Raw genomic sequence first — 24,760 nt, forward strand, 5'->3', positions numbered from 1 at the left:
TTTTGATTGACAGCTTTTTAAAAGCCAGAACCCGTTTACAGTCCAACATAATTCAAATGCGCACATGCACACAGCTCTTTTCCCTTTTTTCAAGAATGAATCGTTTATACGTTTTAACATAATTTATTCATAACAAATGTAGGCTATAGGCCACTTAGAAGTTGGAACAAACAGGTAAAGTTCTCTCAACACTCTAAATAGGCCTAGGTACATAAACTCAGCCTTTACATTGGCCAACACACCAATAAAAACAAGTCTTTCCTAACAAATTAAATTACAATAAATTCTAAATTATGACGGGTATTTGGCAATAACGAAATTAAGATTCGTTAAGGCTCTGTGGGTTTTGTTTCACCACTTCTCTTCACGGTCTGGCCTTGGGGCGACTGTGAAGCTGAATAATAAAAGAATAATGCCAACACTAGCCTATACTCTGTCTACATTATGCATTTATGATTTAATCAACATTTAGTTATAATTTAGATTATTATTATACTTTCGGAACATTATTGAATCTGCCGTAAATGGCTTTAGCGTGGTGCTGCGCGCACTGATGGTACGTCCAGCAGCACTAAACACCCTTTCACTGCTGCTGCTGCTGGCTGGGATGCATACAGTAGTACTACTGATCTGAATTTAGCAAGTTGATTGATTCCTCTTCCACCAGCCAAGAACATCCATTTCATTTTCCATGACCGGGGTTTCAATGTAGCGAGTGACCTCCTCATTCTTCCTGTCAGCTTGCTGGACATTTTCCCACTCTGCAAAATTAGCCCTTTTTGACTTCTCCGTCATCATTTGTTTCACCTTTGCTGGGATGGGTTTTGATTTTGTAACAAATAATTTTATTACTCTCTCGCGCTGATCGAAATGCATCAAATGCATTTATTTATGGGCCCGAGCCCGGCCTGACTATCTAAAATGATAGAAATTAAGCCCAAACCCATAGGCCTCCAGATCATTTTAGACAATTCATAACACTTAGATATATTAGAACAGTTTAAGTCTGTATGTGCTTTATATCTGCTGTACATGAATTAGTTTCACAAGTTCTTTACACCAGCATTGTGCGAACAACAAAAAAAGTCGAAAAATGTTGTAATTTGCATAGATGTGATGAGGGATCTGTTTAAACCTTTTCCTTTTGGATTGTTTTTAGGAACAGGCCCTTCGTGTTAAGGGCCAGTTAGATGAGGAGGAAGCCAAGAACAGAAAACTGCTTCAGCAAATCAGCAAGCTGGAAGAACAGGTCACCATCGCAACTGAAAAGTCCAATCGCACTGAACAGGTGTGTTCGCAGGCTGTGATGTTAGTTCATCCTAACATTTAAATTAGCCTATGATTTACTCACCCTTGAGGCATCATATGATTTTCTTCTTTCAGTCGAATCAGTCGAAGTTATTTTAAAAATTAGTGTAATTAAAAATGAGTAATTCTCAGGTTTTTCCTCTTTTTTTTAAACAGATAGACTCTTTTTTTTTTTTATTATAGATGGACAAAGCATGTGAATCTATAATAAATTTGCCTCTAAGGAGTGAATAAAGTCTCCTGTAGGGAATCAGTGCATTCTTGAAAGATAAATATAGATATTTTTAACCTTAAAGCATTTTTTTTGTTACATCCGATAGCTGATATTTTAAAAACTCTCATTGAATCTTCTTATAATTTGAAAGTGAGTAAACCAGGGGCTAATTTTCATTTTTTTGTGAACTAACTATTTAATGGTGCTCTCCGTCTGTAGATGTTCGGTGCGGAGCGACACTCGCTGCAGGAAGAACAGGAGCGTCTGCAGGAGAGAATCAAGACCCTGGAGCAGCAGCTGGATGATGAAAATAGGACCATGGATGGTGAAACAAGCCGTTCATTTTGTTTTGCATGGTTTCATAATTATTTTGCACACACCCTTGCAGTATAAATGCATTGATATGAAACTTGAAATTCAGTGTTGTAGTAGCTGCTATGATGGGTTCTTTGAGATCAAACCTTCTGTGGATGTTAATTGTTTTGGTCACACTTTATAATAAGGGTTTATTGGTTAAGGTATTTACCAACATTAACTAATTATGATCAATACATGTACAGCATTTATTAATCATAGTTCAACATTTAAAAATGCATTATTAAAATCCATCGAAGACTTTGAAGACAACACATACACTTACAAAAATACACTTCATTAAATATGTACACAGACTTTTATGAAATGACTTTTATATTTCATCGCAACTTAAGTAATGTGCACCTTTTGTAAAGCTGCTTTGAAACAATAATTATTATAAAAAGCGCTATACAAATACTCTTGAATTTAATTGTTTTAAAAAATGCTTCTCATGAACAAATGAACGAATGAACATGAACGAACATTGGACAACTGTATTTTTATTAACTGACATTAATAATAATTACAGTAGCTAATAATTACCGTAATAAATTTATTGTGCATGTTAGTAAATACATTCTGGATTTAAATAGCGATTAAAAGTGCAAAAATCTGATTTTGCCAAACCATGTTGATTATATAAAAGCACCAGAACAAACATGCCCATCCGCTTGTTAAGTCGTATAGTATACTGTTTCCGGGTCCAAGCCGCTACTCATTTGAACTGAGCTAAAAGGTGGTCATAAACGAACATTTTAGCTCAATCACACCTGAAAGTGAGTTTTATATAAAATCATGGTGTACACATCAGTCTTTGGACTTGCTGCAACACGGAGACCAATATTTTAACAATTCATATAAAAATAAATCACTTTCTGGCCACCAAATATTAGGCATGGATATATATATATATATATATAGCGATCGTGATTTGCGAAAACATTACATCGCTTTGTAAACGTTTAATTTTACCATCTGACGAGTCTCTCCATACAGTTTGATAGAGCGCTTGGACCGGGAAGCCGCTGCATGTGACGTCACACTTAACAAGTGGATAACCCAACAGGACATGCCTCGTTTTTGACATATCTGCTATTGTTGCTAGACACGCTAGTTTTTTTGGGCCTGACACTTTGGTCAATTTGTTTTTCAAATATTCAGGAGTGCAAACTTGTCACTTTTCAGTGAAACTTGACAATTTCATCTTGAAATAGGTCATTCACCTGAATTATGTAGATCTGTAAAAAATGACTTTTAAGGTGGTCTACTCGCAAAGGTTGCAATATACATATATAAACCTACTTAGACACTTTTTTATCCAAAGAACAAATGCATGAGAGTCATCTGTGTATACAAGTGACATGCTTATTAACCAGTAGAGTGAGCGCAGCTTCATTTCCCCCAATCAGCACTGCCTTGTCAACTTTTTCAGCACTTTTGCACCTCTAAATATTCCTTTTACGCACTTTTAAATACCTGTCCCAGTTAGGCTTTTGTCAGTATCTCTTTTTGGGCTTCGGAAGTGTAGAAAACTCTGAATCTATGTCTACTGTGTGTCTCTGCAGTGCTGCAGGAGGAGGTTCGAGATCTGCGTGTTGTCCTGCAGTCGTCTGATAAAGAGCTGGAGACCACGAGGACAGCATTACAGCAGCAGAAGGAAGAGCACGAGCGGGAGACCGCAGATCTGTCTAAGAGTCTGATCAGCACACAACTGCAGCTCGACACCGTCAAGTACAAAAACTCTCACTATCCACATACAATCACACATCGCATCTCACAACAACACTCAAGAGCTTGAACACACCGATTTGTGCTTTAAAAAAATAGTACCATAGTATTAAAACAGAGGAATTACGTTGTGAAATAATCTAATTAATTTGTAAATAACCCCCCAAAAAAAGTTTATTATGATTCAAAAGGTTTAATTATTTATTATTTAGTTATTTATTAATTTCATATGGTTTAATTATAACTACTGTAAAGTTTTAGCTATTTAAAACAAGTGATAAACATATGCAAATAAACTGTGGACCAAATTAAATACAAAATCTATTTAGCAGAAGCATTCAAGTAATGAACAGAAATTAGAAGTAATTAAATGATAACCAATGCTATAGTCTTCATTTGAATTATATAAACGGGTCTTCAGATTTGTGGCATATTACTTTGGGTCCATGTTTATTAAAATGAAAATCTGATGCAAGTATTTTACCTCTCAAGCCTATTTTTACGTAAAACATTTGGATTAAAAAGTGAAACAAAACACCATCGTTTATTTTTAGCAGGAAACGGCCCTCTTCTGATTCATTTAAAGATTTATTTAACATTGCATTTATGATGACTAGATGTTATCATACATTGTAGAGGGTCAATTAAACGAATGTGCGAATTAGGTAATCGAATCAACTGGGAAGGCACCCTAAAAATAATTATTCCAAACTTTTTAGCTGCCATTTTTGGTTTAAAATGTATATGACTTGCCCGTTGTGAAATCTAAAATGGGCCGTGTAGGTCAGAGGTTTTATAACTGGGTTTTTTTCAAGTTGCTTATTTTCTGTGTATGATTTTTTTTTTTAACCTGTCGATCTTGCATTTAAATGACGTCCAGTAAACCCTGTTTGTTCGTGTCAGGTTGGAGTGGGAGCAGGTGCTGGAAAAGCAGCGTGTTCTTCAGGACACGTATGACACGCTGCAGGCTGAGTTTCAGTTCGAGCTGGATCAACACACACAGCAGATGGAGCTCAAGAGTAGAGAGTGTTCAGAACTGCAAACCAACATCAACGTCAGTATTCATTCACACACATGTTGGTATTGGTGGCTTACAAAGGCTGTATATAGACTTACTTTATTTTATACAGTAACAACTGCTTAATAAACCCAACAGAAGATCTTTGTGGCAAATTTTAAATATGAAAAGACCTTAAGTATGATTAAGTGTTTTTTTATTACAAGGACACAAGGCATTCCCTTTTAAACCACCTTAATAAAGTAAAACTACATCATACCCCTGTACGGATACCAATATCTGTCCTTGTAAACTACCGAAACCAATACACACACTTTTATTCTAAAGAAGTTTTCTGATACTGTGCTTGTTTGTAACAGCTTTACTAGTGGTTAGATAAGATTTTGAGGTCTAGTTTAAATTTTTAATGTCAGTATGTGATGGATTTAGATGTTTTGAAAGTATTGAAGACATCATGGTTTTACTTGCAGGAGTTGCTGCAGACACTTCAGGAGGAAAAGGAGCAGAACATGAGCGTGAAATCTCAGCTGACGGCGCACAGAGAGATTGTGTCCAAGTGAGTGTGAGAAACACAAACATGCGCCAAAGCACATTAGAGATGCTTCATAACTAAGAAAGTATGGGTAGATCAGAAATTTGTTTCTAAGTCTAATCTAATTACGATTTTATGAACTTTCTAAAATTAATTCCTGTCATTCAAGGCTGAATTTTCACCATAATGACTCCAGTAGTTATTGATGACTGGTAATTTTGTAGCATCAATATCTCCGTTTCTTTGAATTCACAGTATTTACTGCGAGCATTGGTTTGAGTAAAACGTTTATGTTTGTTTTGTTCCGTTAACATTTCTTTCAAATGTAAAATACTGTCTTTTTATTTCAGAAAATGACAAGTAGTTTTAATGTTTAAAATGTCATATTTCACCTAATGTTGATTTAACTCATCTGAACTTAAAACTTTGATATTGTTTTGTGTAAAAATGAATATAAACATCTGAAAATATATGTATATCAGTCATTTGGGAGCTGAGTTTTGATGTCAAGTGTGTATTACAGAGAGCTCGTTCAGTCTGTCGAAGAGAACGCTTCACTGAAGAAACACATCACAGACCTGACAAACAAAAACCAGCAGCAGGTATGCGTGTCTCTGATTGCAGCCTTGTGCTGGTTGTGGTCTTGTACTTCTCTGTTTTTGTATAACATTTAACATATTTTACAGCTGTAATGTGTGTGTTTGCTTTGTGTGTTTGCAGTGTGATGAGATCAGTTCTCTACAGCAGCGCATTTCTTCATCCAATGTGACCATCAACAGCCTCAAGCAGAAGAACGAACAGGACAAAGTGAGAATACATGACACTTTAGATATGACACTAAAAGGTTGAATAAGCAGTTAGACAATTAAATTGTTCTATGTGGTTATGATTGCAGGTTAGGATATCATTTGAGATCATGACCTAATTGATGTTATAAAAATGTATTTACAAATATGATGCATCATATTTATTTAATTATAATATCTAATTGGATTATATCTAATTGGTTTATAGACTGAAGTATTTAGCAATATAGTTGATGAAAAAAGATTAAACACTAAAAATGTATTTTTTTTTTTTAAGTAATAAACGCTTTTGGTTATAATCTGCAGCAATGCACTGATCATTTATTAAGATGAGCGGATCAGAGCATGTGCATTCATATTTTTGCGCTTAATATTACAGTCATTTAAAAAAATTGTGTTGTTTGTTTATGTAAGTAGTTAGATATAGATAGATAGACAGATAGATAGACAGATAGATAGATAGATAGATAGATAGATAGATAGATAGATAGATAGATAGATAGATAGATAGATAGATAGATAGATAGATAGATAGATAGATAGATAGATAGATAGATAGATAGATAGATAGATAGATATGCTGTTGAAATAGATGTCTATGTTTTGATATTTTGCACATGTTTTGCCTTCTTGCCATTACATACATCAGTGTTTCCCAACCCTGTTCCTGAAGGCACACCAACAGTCCACATTTTCAACCTCTCCCTAATCAAACACACCTGAATCAACTCATCAGAACATTAGAAGAGACTCCACAACCTGACACGAATGGGTTAGATAAGGAAGACATACAAAATATGTACTGTTGGTGTGCCTCCAGGAACAGGGTTGGGAAACACTGACATACATTATTTGAGACACTTGGAATATGAACACATAAATGAAAATGACTAATATCGCCGTAGTTTTTCCCTCATGTATTTCCCTCATGTATCTGTGTGAATGCAGGCTGTGCTGCTGGAGTTAATGCAGGAGGCCAGAGATCTTCGAAATGACGTGGCCGAGAGAGACCAGACTGTGTGTTTGCTGCGAGCGGAGATCGCCGACATCACTGTGAGTTTCTCTGTTCACTTTCTACACATTCAGAAAGGATATATTGACATTTCAAGTGTTTTTTGTGCAGGGAAAGTACAGCGCAGTGTGTACAGAGAAGGAGCAGATGAGGGAGAGCATCACACGCATGAGAAGTGAACTGCAGGAGCTGCGAGAGGCTTCAGAGAGGCGTCTCGCTTCTGACCGCGTCGAGGTTTGTGCATTTCTGGGATTGTGTGTGTTTTTAAGATTTTGGTCAAAATCCTGAACTGAATGATGTGTTTTGCAGCTGGAGCTGCTCCAGGAGGATCTGTCTTATGCCACAGATGAGATGGAGAGACTCAGTAAAGTGGTGGAGGAACAGACAGCTTTGCTAGAGACTTCAAAGAGGCAGAACACGGAGAAGGAGAACAATATAAACACCCTTAAAGAACAGGTACTGCTCATGTCCCTTCACATTTAAGGCCTTAAAGGGACAGTTCATCCAGAAAATAACATTTTTATTTGCTCACTCTCATCGTGACCAAACCTTTCGGAGTGTCTTTAATCAGTTAAACACAAGATAAGATATTCTGAAGAATGCTGAAAAGCTAATAATAAACCGTCATTGACTTCCATAGTATTTTTGGTCCATTATGGATGTCAATGGCTGCTGGTTTCCAACGTGTTCAACTAAAGAAAGGAATCTAAAAGTTAAGAACCACTTCGGTGTGAACAAATGGTGAGGAAATGCTCATTTTTGGGTAAACTATACATTTTAAGAGGGTCTTGCATCTGATTGAGAAGTCTTAAATTAAGTTTTAGCCTTAAATTAGGGGTCCATGATCTCCACAACACAGGTAACATGGTTTAATTTGGGATCAGGGTTTCCACTGACACCACAAAATTGTTCAAGGTCTTTTTAAATAAGTCTTTATCATGCCATGTAACTGAAGCAAAGAGACTGTGGTGTAATTAGTAGCACTCATTCACCAAACCCACACTAAAACAGTCACACCATCACCAAATGAGATGTCAAGGGTTTTTCTGTTTGTTTTGGAGGAACACAGATCAGCGAGGTGCTGGGGGTAAGCAGACTTTTTATTGTTAAGGGTTTAAACAAGTAACAAGTACAATAGCATGACAGCTCGTGCCACTTTTAATAGCATAATGGACTACGTGTGCATTTACGCTCAACTTTCATATGAATGGATTAAACACGCTCGCTGTGCTTGCAACGTGCCATCAGATCTCTCGCTTTGACGTCTCTCCTGCACAATCACTGCAAGGATACAGGTGTTAGCCATTTGCCAATTGACCTACTACCAAGCCGCCGTTCTCCCGTTTCATTTTCTGTTGACCAGCATTTGACCCCGTCTCCCTCACTACGAAGATTATAACAGATACATAACATGGAAGGATCGGACTGCACAGTATTTAGCTACAATTTTATGGCACACAAAGTTAAAGTCTGTGCATGAAACATAAGCGTTGTTTGTTTCACAGGTACAGCAGCTCAATGAGCAGATAAGCCTTCTGAGAGTGAAAGAATCTGCCAATCAACCTCCACAGGCGGCAACACCTAAAGGAAAATTACAGGTGCGTGGTAACTGGATTCTTGCAAGTGGGATGCCACGGGTCATGGGATTTTTGGAATATTATGGAATTTTAAGAGAACTATTCCAGATGTTAAAAGTCAGGAAATTATTATTATTATTATTATTATTATTATTATTCCCTGCTAAAAAATCCAGCTTAAACCAGCCTAGGCTGGTTGGCTGGTTTTAGCTGGTCGACCAGCCTGGTTTTAGAGGGGTTTTGGCCATTTCCAGGCTGGTTTCCAGCCATTTCCAGCCTGGTCTTAGCTGGTCAGGCTGGGAGATGACCAGCTAAAACCAGCTTGACCAGCCAAGCCAGGCTGGGAGTCCAGCCAAAACCAGCTATGTCCAGCTCAAACCAGACTGGTCAGGCTGGTTTTAGCTGGATTTAGCTGGTCATTTTCCAGCTAAGACCAGGATGGAAATGGCTGAAAACCAGCCTGGAAATCGCCAAAACCCCTCTAAAACCAGGCTGGTCAACCAGCTTAAACCAGCCAACCAGTCTAGGCTGGTTTAAGCTGGATTTTTCAGCAGGGTTATCATCCCATTTATCAAAATATATTTTACTATGCTTTTTTTCTCACAAGTTTTGTCTATTATGGTTAGGCTGCTTTTCACCCCCATTTAAACAGAGTGAATAAATGTTTGCCTCTTAACCAAAAAGCCTGCTACATTATATTTGTTACTACATGGTCAATATAAACAAATATTTTAATGTCTTTTCAACAATAGCATTTAAAAAAATAACCCTGTTACAATTTTAGCTATTAATACAATGAACGTAGACTATAATTAGACTATTAGACCTTGGCTGTATACGCTTTGCGAATATGTCACGATGCATCTTAAATGGGTCACACACCTAAGGAGAAGCGCAGCTTTGTATCTATGACCACTCACAGGATGAGCACTTTATATATGATATATAATACAGTATTTAATATAAAACAAAGCAGATGCTGAATGTAATCAATGTCTTGCCTTGTCAAAATCAGCAAGAAATCTTGATTTCATTTTTTTTATTTTAATAATCAGAATTATCCCATTCTAAAGGGACCCACCAGCCACCTGTTTTACTTATTTATTATAGGTCATGGAAATTCAGCTTGCTAGTCAGGGAATTTGACATCTGACTTAGTGTGGGAAGCCCTTTGTAAGAAACTTTAATGTATCAATTTTATTCCATTATGGGGGTTTTCAGACCCCCCAGACCCCGTGCGGCTTTGGTTCGAGTCTGTCTCAGGTGCTGGAGTGTCAGGAGCGAGAGCTGGAGAGTCGACGCTCCTCTATGATCACCATGGAGGTTCTGCTGAAGGAGCTCAATGCTGAACGAACAGCCAAGAACCAAGAGATCGACAGATTAAAGGTCACACATTCACTCACACGCTGGCTGTAGTAAATGATCAGACTGATTGAATATGAGCTCTTCTCAATAAATAGATTGTATGTGCGAACACAGTACACAATTATTTTAGGAAACACAATATTTTAATTCTAGTTCCTTTCATTTTGAATTAATTCCTACTATCCTACAGAGGATATGTTATCCGTCCTTAATTTGTATACAGTAATAAATTATTAATGTAATAAGTATGGCTGTAATTCATCTCAATGTCATTAATAATAGAAATGTTTTCATTTAAAGCATACAATTATGTAAATAATAGAAAAATTGTATGTTTTCAGACTTGATGTTCATTTTTAAACAGCACAATACAAATGTTTTAACTTCAGAAGAGCTAAAATATCTATATTTGGTGGAATGACACGAATCTAGTAAATCAAATGGTCTCTTAACCTTGGTCTTTTACATAGCTGATATGGAATACACCAGTGTTGCTGATATGTTTCTCATTTTTACATAGAGCTCCTTTTTAATATTGTTTTCAGGTGGTTTGTTTGTATATTTCAACTTCACTTGTTTGCCTGTAGGCCCAGCTGAATGAAAAAGAGATCGTGCGAATGGAGATTCAAACACTGTTGGACAAATTTTACACCGTCCAAAATCAGCAGCAGAAAAGCAATGCACAAAAGTATGAATAATGTAGTTACACATTTACTCATTCATATACGTGTTTAGTTCATGAAATAATACCTTTGCTTACGCTTTTATAGAGATGTGAACGAGGCCATACAAGTTTCTGTTTTGAGGGAACTACAAGAAGAGAAGAAATTGAAAGTATGATTATAAATCTTCATTTGGAAAAAGATTATCTCAATTTTGTGGTTTACATAGTGTGTGATTTTATTTAGAGATGCAAAAGGATAACTATTCATAGGAAATAATAAGGGATAACTGATCTTATGTATTAATTAAATGCTACGGAGTCAGTTTCACGATTTATCATGTTTATTCTGTATATTTATATTATAGGTGGGCATAGATTAATTTGTTTAATCTATATTAATCTCACTGTTATCTTGAAATTAATCTAGATTAAAATGGCTGATTTGAATTCTGCAGAAGAGTATGTGTGCTACCCAAATAATGACTAAATACAAGTCTTTGAGAACGGGTTTCTCAAGCCAGGTGGCGCATTAGACCAGGGGCTCATCTCCAGTTTCCTAAATGGATCACAAACTGCTTGAGAAACTGTTCTACTATGATAATTGGGGATGAAAATAAATAATGCTCAATAAGATCTGCTTGTGTTTACTAACTGTTTATTCAGTTAAACATGAATGTTGAACTGTAGGCCTACATAAGCTACAAACAGCCATTTTTGATTACCTTAATGCGACTAAAGTCATAACTGAACTAAACAGAAATGGAATTAAGACATGTGGAGTCTGCAGATATTAGTACCATTATTGAAGTAAACACTGCAATCAAACTATTACCGTCATGTAGGACTTTTCGCCATATTTTCCGACAAGATCCACATACGCGGCTGTCAGTAAAGGACCGCACACTCACACACAAACATCGAAATGCGAAAGTTTTTTTCTTTCCATTCAACGTGCGTTATTAAATTCCATAACACTCTCACCAGTCCTTTCTCCTTATTTGCGTCTAATACCCCAGTTTGTCACAGGGGCTTGAATGACGGTTACGAACTGCAGTTAAAGTCACCCAAAATTACAGGAAACTTCGTCATGAAATCACTTCACGTAAACACCTTATTTATACTATTGTCTATTAAAGCAAATAACTAGATTACAGACATCGAAGTCACGACTGACTACGCTTACATGGAAGTAAGTAAAAGATCCAGAAGGGCATCCTGCTGATTTGATTCAGAAGGGTACTTTTTTTTTTTTGTCAGACGGCTCACCGGTCAGGTATACATCCTTGCTAAAATATCAAAGTGAAAGTCGTCATCATAGCTTGTGTCGAATAGACCCAGCTACCAAACCAACTTTGAGAATAGATTAACGGCGATTAATTTTTTTTTATCGCGCTATAAGAATCTTGAGTTAACGCAGCACGTTAGCGCAGATAACGGCCCACCACTATTATTTATTTATATATATATATATATATATATATATATATATATATATATATATATATATATATATATATATATATATATATATATATATATATATATATATATATATATATATATATATATATATATATATATATATAATTCATCATGTTTCCATCCATTCATTTTGAAAGGTTTCATTATAAATGCTGGCTAGAAACACCAAGATGCTTATAAACTGTGGCTGATGATTGATATTTTCGGTTGGCCTCTGCAATACGTAGAATGTAAATTATAAATAATGAGATTATTTGTGTGATTACATTTTTCATACTACTTATATTGACAATATATTCACTTTAACCTAAGAAATTGTCTAATTTATATCTTTCATGGCACTTGTAATATAAGTTTGTAATAGATTTGTTGTGCTTGTGTGTTTCTAGTAGTTTTTTTTCATTGGAATAACACTATATTTTGCATATGCGAGTGATGTGTTATTATCTACTATTATGTAAAGGCCAGTATTTAAACACAACTTTCTATATTTATTTTTCTTATATCTTCTCAGAATTCCCTGATGGCGCAGTTGGCTGAGTCTCAGACAGCGTAAGTGAGCTGAAACATCAAGCTCCTTTTAAGATGCATTAAGATATACGAAGCTAGAGTATCAAACAAGAAAAAGAGCACTTTTATGCACTATTCTAATATTGTTAATACCACAGTTCAAAAAACAAAGATAATACAGAGAAAAGTGCTTAAATGGGTCGCATATATGAGACCGTGATACTCATGGATCAAAACACGTATGGAGATGAGGATCAGTTGTGACCAGACAAACAGAATTTAACCAATGTGTCCATTTTCTCTCCTCGTCGCCCTGCAATTAAATATTTCATCCAATTAGATTTGAGCTTTTGATAATGTATCTGGTGATGCTGCAGTTTTGTGAGACTGATAAAGCTTTTGCATAGAACGTGTTTGTAAAACATGTGAAGATGACGAAAAAGAGCTCTGGAATAGAATAAATAGTGAGGGATGTCAACCTAGTGAAGTTTGCTTCTGGTACCAAACTTACTTTTGTTCGTTGGACTGAGTTGGAGCCAAACGCAAGAAATTACATTGCTACAAATTATATTCATACTTCATAATCCATTCAACATCAGGATGAGTTTCTTAGTGGGTGGGATACAAGTAAATGCAGTAAATTGTGATCAGTGCCATGCAGGCATGAATTTACCAATCAGTTTCATCTTCAGTGTGAAAGTGACACATTTTACTGATTCACCATGCCAGAATCTGTGTGAAACGGCCTGTAGTTACATTTTTAGCAATTTAAATTTTCGTTTTCGAGAGAAATATATATATTAATAAATAATTAACACCTCAGTGTTGCTCTGAGATGAGCAAGATAGACATAAAGGTTCTGCTCCTGTCTGCTATTTTTGAACGAATCATTTGAGTCAATGATTCATATAATTGACAGTCACTTGCTTTGTTTCTAAATTATTTGTTTGTTTAAGCAAATCAGTCATTCAGTCAGGGACTTAAAGGGACAGTTCACCCAAAATGACAATGTACTCCCTATTTACTCGACCTCAAGTGGCTTCAAACCTTTATGGATTTCTTTCTTTTGTTCAACACAAAAGAAGATATTTTGAAGAATGTAGGAAACCTGTAACCATTGACTTCCTTCAGTATTTCCCACTTTATTTCCTAAGCCAAAAGTTTCTGGTTTTTAGCATTCTTCAGACTATCTTCGCAAAGTCATACAGGTTTGGAACGAGTAAGCAATGACAAAGTTAACATTTTGGGGTGAACCATCCCTTTAATGACTCACTAATAAGAAACAAGACCTTTATTAATAATTATTATAATGGACCTGACTGACAGCCTCCCCTTTGTTTTTAATAGGCTTCAGCGTAATGAAGTCACTCTTGTCCAGTCTCAGACGTGTGTGCAGGAACTTACCACCGAACTCAGGAACCGTTGCCTCGAGCTTCGGGAGCTGCGGCAGAAAGACCAAGAACAGGAAAAACTACAGCAGGTTAGCGAGAAAGACACAGTTTAGCATGATGAAGGAGGGATCAAGCTGTCAATCACAAGAAATCCACCAATTGCAAACCATGATTTGCAGTTGGTGGATTTCCAGTCAATTCCCCATGAACAAGTTAATGGAAAAATAGACTAGCAAGTTCCATTTAATGCCATAAACAGACCCTTTTTTAAAATATCAGTTTTTTTGTGCCAATTTCCTAAAGTAAAATGTAAAATTGCCATCAAATTACCAGTATATTGTGCTGTTCACTCCATTTCAGCAGTCATTTCGGTAGTTTTATCGCAGTTTACCAGTAACTGAGGAGATTTCTTTGAATGGAAAATGTTGACCTGGTCACAAAGCAACAATCTTAATGCCACACAGCACCAAAGGATTGGAAATTTCATGTTTCCTTTTTAGAAAAATATTAACCCTATAGTTGTGTCTCGCAGGAAATCGAGGTTTTGAGAAAGCAAGTAGATCTTCTGACAGAGGAAAATGGGAAACTGTTGGGCCATCAGAACCCCAAGCAGAAGATTGAATACCTGGTCAAACTGAAAAAGGAAATCACCAAACTACAGGAGGTCAGTATGAACCAATGGCTTTTTATGTTTTGAACAAGAGCCTGTAAAAAGTAGAAGAACGTCTACATTTAAATGGGGGACACTGTGGGTTTAGTTTACTCATCCACATGTATGAACTTTAGTCAAAGAAACATTGAACCACACTCAGTTTTGCACCAAAAAAATACATTTAAAAACAAAATTATGGCAGATATATTGATACATTAGCTGCTAATGAGGGTGTAAATTGATGTTTATGCTAATGTGATATACATTGTTTGTTTTTAGCTAATCTCAACCTGTATAAGTTAATTTGCACTCATGATGGGAAAGTACTGCAGCTAATGATTGAATAAATGGTGAAAGTGGAAATTAATGTACATTTACACATAAATTGCTTTATTTTTTGGACCTGAAACATGTTTGTGTGTGTTTATAGACATGCAGATTCTCTAATCACATCACCAACATTTGTTTTAGCACACCTTTGTTGTTTAAACCCCAGAAATGTGTCTGTTTTAGGAGAACGGCAAACTCCGGCAGTGTCTTCACATGGAAGAAAGTCCTCCAACAGGCCTACAACACACTCAACCTTGAAATGCTGGAAGTAATTGATATTACACTTTTAAAACTTCTGATGTTTGTCTCGTCTACATATTTTTCCTCTCAGATTTGTTTAGATTTTTAGGATTGGTTTTTTTAATACCTTTCTGTCCTAAATTGTAGCTTTGTACATGGTTCAAAGGTTAATTATTTTTCTATATGATAACTATTAAAGCAACCCTTCACAAGAAAACATCGTGTTCGTATGCGTTTTGTGCATAGGGGTGACCTAAAATGACAATCCTGAGGTCAAATAAAGGACTGTTGAGTTTGAAAAGACTCATACCAGGTTCTTAAATAATTTACTGCGTTTAATTACTTATTAAAACTGTAAGACAAAAAGGATTCCTTCTATTGTGATGGAAATCACAAAACAACCCATTTTAAAATTTAGGGTTGCAATATTAGCTGAGGAAAGCAATTACCATCATTTAAAACACTAGCCTTTCATAAAACGGTAATAGAGACGTAGTGCATTAGTCAAATATGATTAACACGGAGTAATACGCTTGATATAATACAAGTGTTTAAATCTGCTACGGTACTTGTTACAGGTTAGAGTAAATATTAAAAAGCTACGTCCTCGATAGATTTCAGCTCTTTGTGCGAAAACATGGGTGGCTCTTAAAAGAGCCTTTGGGGTGGCTGAAGATGATTCAGCCCTTTACTTGGAGCTGGTGTACTTGGTGACGGCCTTTGTGCCCTCGGACACGGCGTGTTTGGCCAGCTCCCCGGGCAGTAAGAGACGCACGGCGGTCTGGATCTCTCTAGAAGTGATGGTGGAGCGCTTGTTGTAATGAGCGAGACGAGACGCTTCACCGGCGATGCGCTCGAAGATGTCGTTGACGAACGAGTTCATGATGCCCATCGCCTTGGAAGAGATACCAGTGTCAGGGGTGGACCTGCTTCAACACCTTGTACACGTAGATAGCATAGCTCTCCTTCCTGGTCCTTCTGCGTTTCTTGCCGGTTTTGCCGGCGGTCTTGGTGACGGCTTTTTTGGAGCCCTTCTTAGGCGCAGTTTTCGCTGGTTCAGGCATGTTGCTTCGAGATGATCAGAACAACTCAATGCTCCGCAATGACGCACATTGGGTATTTATCCAGCTCCTATGCAAATTTTAGAAGGAAAACTCAGCCCTGTCTGATTTGTGTATTGGCGCAATGAATGTGTGACACTGTTTTCATTAGCCAGAAAGCAGACCGGCTTGCGCTGGTTTAGCCAATGGTGTGCTTCGATACTGTAGTCTCCACCCACATAAACCTTCCGCATTGACATCATTTATTGTTTAACTTTCCCGCTCGAATTTACCCTCTGGGTTCACTTTTTTTGGATAATCCACATTTATTGGAAAAATAATCAGTAAATAGGTGTTTCTAACAAGCGCAACATTACTGAAATGTATTATAGTTTAATTAATTAACTAATTTATTTATTTTAAAGGGCAGCTTCACCACGTTGGTTGGGTTCTTGTTTTGTTTATAAACGAAAATATAATAATTATGACGTTTACATTATATAGCAGAAAGAGGAAAAAGAAAATGAACAATAAGAGTTGGCCTATGCATTAATTGCGATATAATTGTTAAACCCCGTAACTCTGGTTTCTAAAGTTTCATCATAAGCCCTTAAATTGTATATTCTCAAAGTGGTGAACCCAGCATTTATATATTTATTATTCTTGGTTCATTGTTTCTACATTCTATAGAAAATTTCTATTTCTACATTTCTATTATTATATTAATTTAATGTTTTTTCCCCAATAAAGTCTGTCAAAAATGTCCCAAATCCTGCTGATACTGCATTTACTACAATACTAAATGTACGTGAAGGTAAATAATGAGGGGTATTTACTTAGTGGTGTGTTTAATCAACTTTGCGATCATTATAATTGAATTCTTACCGGATTTCAGAAAAATTACTTCTTACATGTATCAGTTTGACTAAATGTAATCCAAAAATCAATGTGGCTTAACTGTAGTTCAAAAGGAAATCTATACCTTCAACTCTAATGTGAAATTACACCAAAGTTATTCAAATGGGTTACAACTTTCCCGCTCAGTTTACCATTCTACGCGCATTGGCATTAAAAGAAAATCATTTAGTTCCTATCAAGCATGCAAGAAAAACATGATAAATTCATAAGAGAAGATTCATAAAAGCAAAAGCTTAACAACTAGAGCTCATTTTGTGCAGTGTTTAAACCACAACCAGTTTCTGACATAACGCACTTTTTATGAAAATATGGGTGGCTCTTAAAAGAGCCTTTGGTTTTATGACGGGGAAAATAAAATTTAACCTCCAAAGCCGTACAGAGTGCGGCCCTGTCTCTTCAGCGCGTACACAACATCCATGGCGGTCACGGTCTTTCTCTTGGCATGCTCGGTGTATGTAACGGCATCACGGATCACGTTCTCCAGAAACACCTTGAGAACACCGCGAGTCTCCTCATAGATCAGACCAGAGATACGCTTGACTCCACCACGGCGAGCAAGACGACGGATGGCGGGTTTGGTGATACCCTGGATGTTATCACGCAAAACCTTGCGGTGACGCTTAGCGCCTCCTTTTCCGAGTCCCTTGCCACCTTTACCTCTTCCAGACATGTCTGTGCCTCAAAGTTTTGATAGTAATCAAATTCTGATCCGTTCGACCCTGAGCGAGGACTTTATAGTTGCTCAGCGGACCTAGTTGAAACATGTAAAGGTGGAGTTACGCAACGTCACAATATGCAAGTCATTGTAGCCAGGAACTAACTTTAGATTAATTTAACCTGTTCAGTAATATACATTTCTTTGCTTTTATATGATTGTTGAATGTGTTAGTACAGTTCAAGTGTAAATCCTATGTTCTGTTACATTTTAGGAAACCACTGACCAAGTCCAGTGTTTTTCAGATATCCCTGCTGAAAAAAGAAACTTGTTAGCTGGTCGACCAGGGTGTTGTTTTTAGCATCAACCACAAAAATTACATTTTTGATAAAATACACAACTAGGCCCTAGACATGTTGTACTCATTTACAGCGGTTTAAGCTTGCCCAACGTGATGTGATTAGACTGTGCATTGGTAGGGCCAGACGGAATCTGTGGACGTTTTTTGCTATTTTTTGCAGAGAATTTAGGTAAAAAACTGCGGAATGATTTTGGAAGCATCATAACTAAAACCTTAATATGTGAAATAAATTATATCTTTTAAACTTTAAGTTTGTTTAAAATGCAAATCAAATTAGATTCACTTTATTTGGTAAAAGCAAATCTCATAATATATACTAAAAGAGACCATATTACTGTACAAAAATCAGATGAACACTTTCATATTAGTGAATTAATATTACTGTAATTAAATTTAAAAACTGAAGTAAATAAATAAACGGAATTAATGATTTGCTAAAAATCTGCAGAATTTTGCGCGCGCCGATTCCGTGTGGGCCTGTACATCGGGCAGGATTACGAATCAGTTAATTTACTACTCTAACACTTCCACTGAACGTGGTTAAATTTACGTGACTCAGATTTTCAGATTACAAACTTTTTTTAGTAAAGTGAAGGTGGGCCTAAAAGAGTCTTTTGTCAACTAATGTATTAGCTTCATGTAGTTGATAGGTTAACACAAACATTCTCGTTAGAGCGGTGTAATGACTGAATATAACGAACGGTGTTAGACTGCTCTTTAAAGAGTAAGTGGGTGGCTCTTAAAAGAGCCTTTGGGGAAATTAAAAATCAAGTTGATTTATTTGCCTTTGGTGGCCTTCTCGGTCTTCTTAGGCAGCAGAACGGCCTGGATGTTGGGCAGCACACCACCCTGAGCGATGGTCACTCCGCCCAGAAGCTTATTCAGCTCCTCGTCGTTGCGCACCGCCAGCTGCAGATGACGGGGGATGATACGGGTCTTCTTGTTGTCCCGAGCGGCGTTTCCAGCCAACTCCAGGATCTCAGCGGTCAGATACTCGAGCACGGCGGCCAAGTACACTGGAGCACCTGCACCGACGCGCTGAGCATAGTTACCCTTGCGGAGAAGCCTGTGGACACGGCCAACAGGAAACTGGAGTCCTGCTCTGGAAGAGCGGGACTTTGCCTTTGCTCTGGCTTTTCCACCGGTTTTGCCTCTGCCGCTCATGTTGATAAGATGTGAATCTTGCCGAAACTAGAAGTGTGCTAACAGCGGTTCACCATCGTTTATATAGGAGGATTCTCGCAGCCTATTGGTCAGAATATTTTTCCGTTGCAAACCAATCACTGGGGGTCCCTCCAAATTTCAAACCTCTCCCACTTCTGTTAATGTTGTCTGTTGACAGACCTAGATGAATCATGATTTGAGTCATTTTATGAAATGGGTGCCATTACTAAAATTATCTTTAAGTGCAAGCATAAAAAATTAAAAGATTTTAATCTACCAAAAAAAAAAACACTTTCTCTTCTCAGGCACAAAATCTTTAGGCAAGAGAATCTTTCTTGTACCGCCCCATTAGAGACATGTATGATATTTAGTAATAAAACAAGAAATAGAGTTTTAAATTAAAATGTTTTTATAATAAAATGTCCTCTTTTTGCAGCCCACGTCTGTATTTTAATCTTTTTTTTTATTTGATTTTTAACTTAAAAAAATTAATTTGACATTTCAGTTGCTTCATTGTTTGCACTAAAAAACAAATTCACTTAAAAATTCAACTCATATTTTTTATTTGAATTAAGTTTAAGTTTCTTTCCATAAATCTTTAATAAAATTACCCTGTGACAAGGTGGTATTTGATGTGAGAGGGATGTTTACTGTGACAGGCTGGTATGTACAAAGTGCTTCTATATAAACTGCTGATTTTAAACTTACTTTTTAAAGTCAAGAGTTATTTAACTAGTCTAATAACTTATAAACAGTGCGATTAGTGCACTTAAAACATATATGTTTTTATTTTGCGGTAATGAAGGTAAAATTAGACTGGGGTAAGATGGACCACCACAATGTTTTGCACAGAAAGACCTAATGGGATGTTGTTTATAGCATTCTTATATGTAATACTTTTTTTGCTATAACAAAGAAAACTGTGTTATACACACACAAACTATTGCTAATTGATGACTGACCTGCTTTATATATTGGCACATTTAAACAAAATAATTTTATTGAACAGTTACATTTATTAAAATAAGAGTGTGGATTCAGAGTGTCACGATTTCTGAAACCTCTCACTCAAAATGCAAAACAACACACCAAATCTCCAAAACCGTAAGCTATTTTTTTAGCCTTGGACTGTTTTCAATATAAAACACTACACACAATTCTCTATCTTAAACACAAAAATCTAAAAGGATGTGACTTGTTTCAAACACAACAAATCGAAATGCTACTCTTATTCACCAGATCACACACACTCTTCAAATGTAGAAACACGAATTGCTTAACTGATCACTAACCAATCATGGCTTTACTTAGGCCAAGAAATAGCCAAAGGCCAGAATATCTGTTTTAAACAATGGGTACCATCAATGGACAGAGCAAGAGGATGATGAGGAAGAGGACAAGGGCAAAGAAGAGAAGGAAGGAGAGCCATCTCTGATGAAATTATGTGAACAGCCACGGTTTGACCAAGAGAGAGGCTGGACTGAGAGTTCAGCGCAACTTGAGTCGATTTACTCAATGAGAACATTGAAATTAGAGAACATAGAGAATTTAGAAATGAGAACAGGTACACAACTATCTAATGACTAGTTTAGCAGTACAGTAAAATATGTATAACTGCATAGTATTGCAAACACTTTTAACTTTAAGCCATCCATTTGCGGCACTGCATTGATTTAAGGAGAAGTAAAAGGGTTGATTGCATCCGAGATAAAGAGAAGGTGGCAGAACACATGGGACAAAGGGAGGACATTTATATGGAATTCAAAGGAAAGTGGGTATGGAAAGGATTTGTATAATGAACAGGAAAAAAAGATGTTACAGTAACAAGATTACGAATAGGTCACTCTGCTTTAAATCAATGATTATTTAAAATTAGAAGGCATGAAAACGGTAACTGTAAAAGATGTCGTCTCCCTGAAACTGTATCTCATGTGTTAATGGAATAAACAAAAATCAGTAATCAGCGCAAACCATTATTTGAAGGATTAAAAGAGTTGAACATAGTGAATTTATACTTAAAAGATATTCTAGAAGGAAGAGATAAAAAGGTAAATAATGAAATTTCTAGATGTTTGAAAGACATAGGTTTAATGGATAGGAAATAATAGATTTCCGTTATGTGTGTGTGTTTGTGTGTTCGTTTTATTTTTATTTTTTATGTGTTTATAAATAAAGATATTTATAATTATATCTATTTTATAATAAATCCATGTAGTATCCCTTACTAATCCCTCAAAATTTCCAACCGTGTTGCGCTCCATACTCCAATGCAGTAGGTGGCGGAAAATGCACCTTAAAGTTGGTTTTCCAACCTCCAGCTAAAACTCCAGAAGAAGAACGAAGGTTTGTTTTGTTTGATTGTCATGCTGTACTACCTTTCTTTTGTAAATTGTGTTCAGTTCCTAAGCTAAACACATACTGCGTTCATTTTGTGAGTGGAAAGACAATCATGGAGGATGAGGATGCTTGTTTACAGATATAAACAAAGCAATTTGGATTCAAAAGATAAGAGATCATATCTTCAATAATGGCACCATATTTGACATCATAAATGCTGTAATCCTGTCAACCATACAGCGTTTCCTCCAAAGGCACAAAGTGAAGATGAATTAACTTTACACGTTTCCATTTGAGAGAAACTCTGACACAGTGAGAAACCTGCGACATGACTTTATATATGTATGCAACACTATTTCCAGTACTTCAGATATGCAACATTTACTCGTCTTTTTATACTTTTGTCTGTTGCAGAGGGATGCTTTTGCAATTCATCATGAATTACGTTATGTGGATGAAGTTGGCTTCAACCTCACCAAAACCAGACTCCGCAGAAGAAATATAATAGGACAGGGCAATCACCAATGTCCCTGAACAGCGTAAAGGTAACATAACTTTCTGTCCCACCATCATTTCAAGAGTTTCCACTTAGATATGCTTGGCAAATAAAGCAGGTTTGGCATGCTGTCCCGGGAGAGAACCCTGAGCTCGGAGATATTTGAGCCCATGGCTCCCGCCCGGTCAATAAGCATATCAGGAGATCTGAGATCAGGTAGGTCTCGAGAGCTCCCCCTTTAGAAAAGGGAGGAAAAGCAGGAGATGGGGTGGAAGGGGGGATTCTTCCAAACAAAGATAGAGCAGTAAATGATCCATTTATAGTAAACTAGGACCACTCTGATTGGATTATTACTGATTACAGATGCGTGGCCAGACGTGCTCAATCATATCACGTGCTCCTCTAGAAATTAGTGTATGAAACTTCACTTAAAATGGGGTTCTGCATCACAATGCCAAACTTTCATTTGCTCACTTCTTTGGATGCAATTCACATATTGCTTGTCCTTGATCCAGACCAGGGGCCTGCTAGATTTGTAGTTACAAGGGGCAATGATAGCTTTTACTGGGCTGATCTGGTCCAAAACTAGTTTGCTAAATATCTGCAAGTTTATCTACTCCAGTATTCACCTATTCTAAATCACCTAGAGGAATTCTTCTCAACCTGGCACTGAGAAAGTTTGTGAATGCCAACCCTATGCCCACATACTGCAAGACGCATGTGGTACAGAGTGGTTGTATCTGTCCAAGGTTGGATATGCCATGGAAGGAGATGCTTCCGTCAATATTTGGAAAGAGAACACGTATCTTGTGATGTGGCTGAAGTTTTGTGCATAGCTTGGTACTCCCACCCCATGAGCACTGGTGGTCTAATACATTAAGTTTCTACATATGAGGGGTGTTTACAGTGTACCTGTTACTCTAAGCAGATTATTTTCACCGTAGAACACTATTGAAATGTAGATATAAACCTGTGAAAAATCAGAGCTTTAGAACAACAGTGTTTACATGGTATAATCAAACATTTATAGTTATGAAAGACGTATTTGCCATTTGATGCAAATGCTTCATTCTAAAATGTGTAATGGCGCACAGTGGCCTCACAGCAAGAAGGTTGCTGGTTCAAGTCCTGGCTAGGCCAGCTGGAACTACTTCCAGGTGCTCCAGTTTATTCTGTTGTGGCAACCCCTGCTTAATAAAAGGACTAAGCCAACAAAAACATGAATAAATAGCTCTAGTTCTGGCATTTGGTACTGACTTATCTAATGTATAATATATTCCATCTTGTAGAAAATATTAATTTAAAAGAAACCTCTGAGGTGTGTAGCCATTTATGCAGAGCACTGTACATAAAATTATTTATAATCCAGATTGTGCGCTACCGGTGATGGAAACCAATCTGCAATTATGTTCCAAAAAATTGCACAGATATAAGTGAAGGATGGATGGTCAGAGAGTGTGAAAAAGGTAGCAAAGACTAAGTGTGTAAAATATCAAACAAGCAAAAGTTAAGAAATCACTATGCATTTATTTCCCAATTATAAATTGAATGTAATAAACATCAAATTCAAACGGCAAATGCCCCATGTTGTCAGGCTTCTCACCTAATATACATCTGTTCCATCATAAAATTACTTTGCTGCAAACTATATATAGGGAAGCATTTAATTAAACATTTAAAATAGTGGAAAGTCTTATTAATATTAAATATTGCTTTCATTTGGTCACATGTTATAATTAGAATATTCAGATATTTATACAAAAATAAAATGAACGGTGTATCGACCTTTTAAGACATATTGAGGTGGCTCTTAAAAGAGCCTTTGGGTTTTAATGCGCCAGAAGGGAGTTTAAGCGCGCTCTCCGCGGATGCGGCGGGCCAGCTGGATGTCTTTGGGCATGATGGTGACCCTCTTAGCGTGGATGGCGCACAGATTTGTGTCCTCGAACAGACCGACCAGATAAGCCTCGCTAGCCTCCTGCAGGGCCATGACAGCAGAGCTCTGGAAGCGCAGATCTGTCTTGAAGTCCTGGGCGATTTCTCGGACCAGACGCTGGAAGGGCAGTTTGCGGATCAGCAGCTCAGTGGACTTCTGGTAGCGACGGATCTCTCGCAGAGCCACGGTGCCGGGCCTGTAACGGTGAGGCTTCTTGACGCCGCCGGTGGCCGGGGCGCTCTTACGGGCAGCTTTAGTGGCGAGCTGCTTCCTCGGAGCTTTGCCTCCGGTAGATTTACGGGCAGTTTGCTTGGTTCTTGCCATTGTTTGCGACCTGTTAGATTACTATGTTCTTTATAGAGAAATGTGCTGGCTTACGCAGAGACAGCCTTTTAACCTCTCCCGCTACAGCGTAGAGCGCCCGTGGAAGCGTTTTATTGGCTGTTGCTATTACGTCGCAGTGTGACGTAGCATTCTGTCCAATGGCTATAGATTTCCAGACTGCCTTTCCCGCTCAAAACATATTTAGGATAATTAGGTTCTCTTTGCATGCAGTAATGGCGACATTATCATATACTTTCATTCTCATGTAGATTTATTTATGTGGTAACCTTTTCATGTTCAATCCTTCACAATATATTCATGTAGAGTTTGAAAATAGGTTAAC

The 24,760-nt window shown here is 37.1% G+C and overlaps 2 protein-coding genes and 2 pseudogenes across 2 annotated transcripts in view; 1 reads left to right on the forward strand and 3 right to left on the reverse strand.

The window, feature by feature from the left end:
- kif15 (kinesin family member 15) overlaps positions 1–15,405 on the forward strand; it is a 29,564-nt gene extending 14,159 nt beyond the window's left edge. Inside the window, exons 18-35 of the mRNA XM_056452346.1 lie at positions 1,160–1,288; positions 1,742–1,847; positions 3,445–3,610; positions 4,511–4,661; positions 5,096–5,181; positions 5,681–5,759; positions 5,878–5,964; positions 6,912–7,016; positions 7,087–7,209; positions 7,285–7,431; positions 8,481–8,573; positions 9,774–9,938; positions 10,505–10,605; positions 10,688–10,751; positions 12,578–12,615; positions 13,921–14,053; positions 14,497–14,628; positions 15,130–15,405. Of these exons, the coding sequence (XP_056308321.1) occupies positions 1,160–1,288; positions 1,742–1,847; positions 3,445–3,610; positions 4,511–4,661; positions 5,096–5,181; positions 5,681–5,759; positions 5,878–5,964; positions 6,912–7,016; positions 7,087–7,209; positions 7,285–7,431; positions 8,481–8,573; positions 9,774–9,938; positions 10,505–10,605; positions 10,688–10,751; positions 12,578–12,615; positions 13,921–14,053; positions 14,497–14,628; positions 15,130–15,204 (1,980 nt within the window). The 3' untranslated portion in view covers positions 15,205–15,405. The remainder of the gene's footprint in view (positions 1–1,159; positions 1,289–1,741; positions 1,848–3,444; positions 3,611–4,510; positions 4,662–5,095; positions 5,182–5,680; positions 5,760–5,877; positions 5,965–6,911; positions 7,017–7,086; positions 7,210–7,284; positions 7,432–8,480; positions 8,574–9,773; positions 9,939–10,504; positions 10,606–10,687; positions 10,752–12,577; positions 12,616–13,920; positions 14,054–14,496; positions 14,629–15,129) is intronic.
- A 161-nt stretch (positions 15,406–15,566) lies between these two features.
- On the reverse strand, positions 15,567–16,250 carry LOC130219869 (histone H2B 1/2-like; annotated as a pseudogene).
- Positions 16,251–17,446: 1,196 nt separating this feature from the next.
- On the reverse strand, positions 17,447–24,417 carry LOC130218982 (uncharacterized; annotated as a pseudogene).
- On the reverse strand, positions 18,920–19,338 carry LOC130219860 (histone H2A-like). Its single transcript, XM_056452355.1, has one exon. The coding sequence runs from the start codon at positions 19,322–19,324 to the stop codon at positions 18,938–18,940; it is 387 nt and encodes a 128-aa protein (XP_056308330.1). The 5' UTR covers positions 19,325–19,338; the 3' UTR covers positions 18,920–18,937.
- Positions 24,418–24,760: the final 343 nt, after the last annotated feature.

The sequence above is a fragment of the Danio aesculapii genome, chromosome 25, assembly GCF_903798145.1.
Source record: "Danio aesculapii chromosome 25, fDanAes4.1, whole genome shotgun sequence".
Taxonomy (NCBI): Eukaryota; Metazoa; Chordata; class Actinopteri; order Cypriniformes; family Danionidae; genus Danio; species Danio aesculapii.

What these genes read in the sequence shown, in the direction of transcription:
- LOC130219860 (XM_056452355.1), bottom strand. Translation starts at nt 19,324, where the DNA reads ATGAGCGGCAGAGGCAAAACCGGTGGAAAAGCCAGAGCAAAGGCAAAG.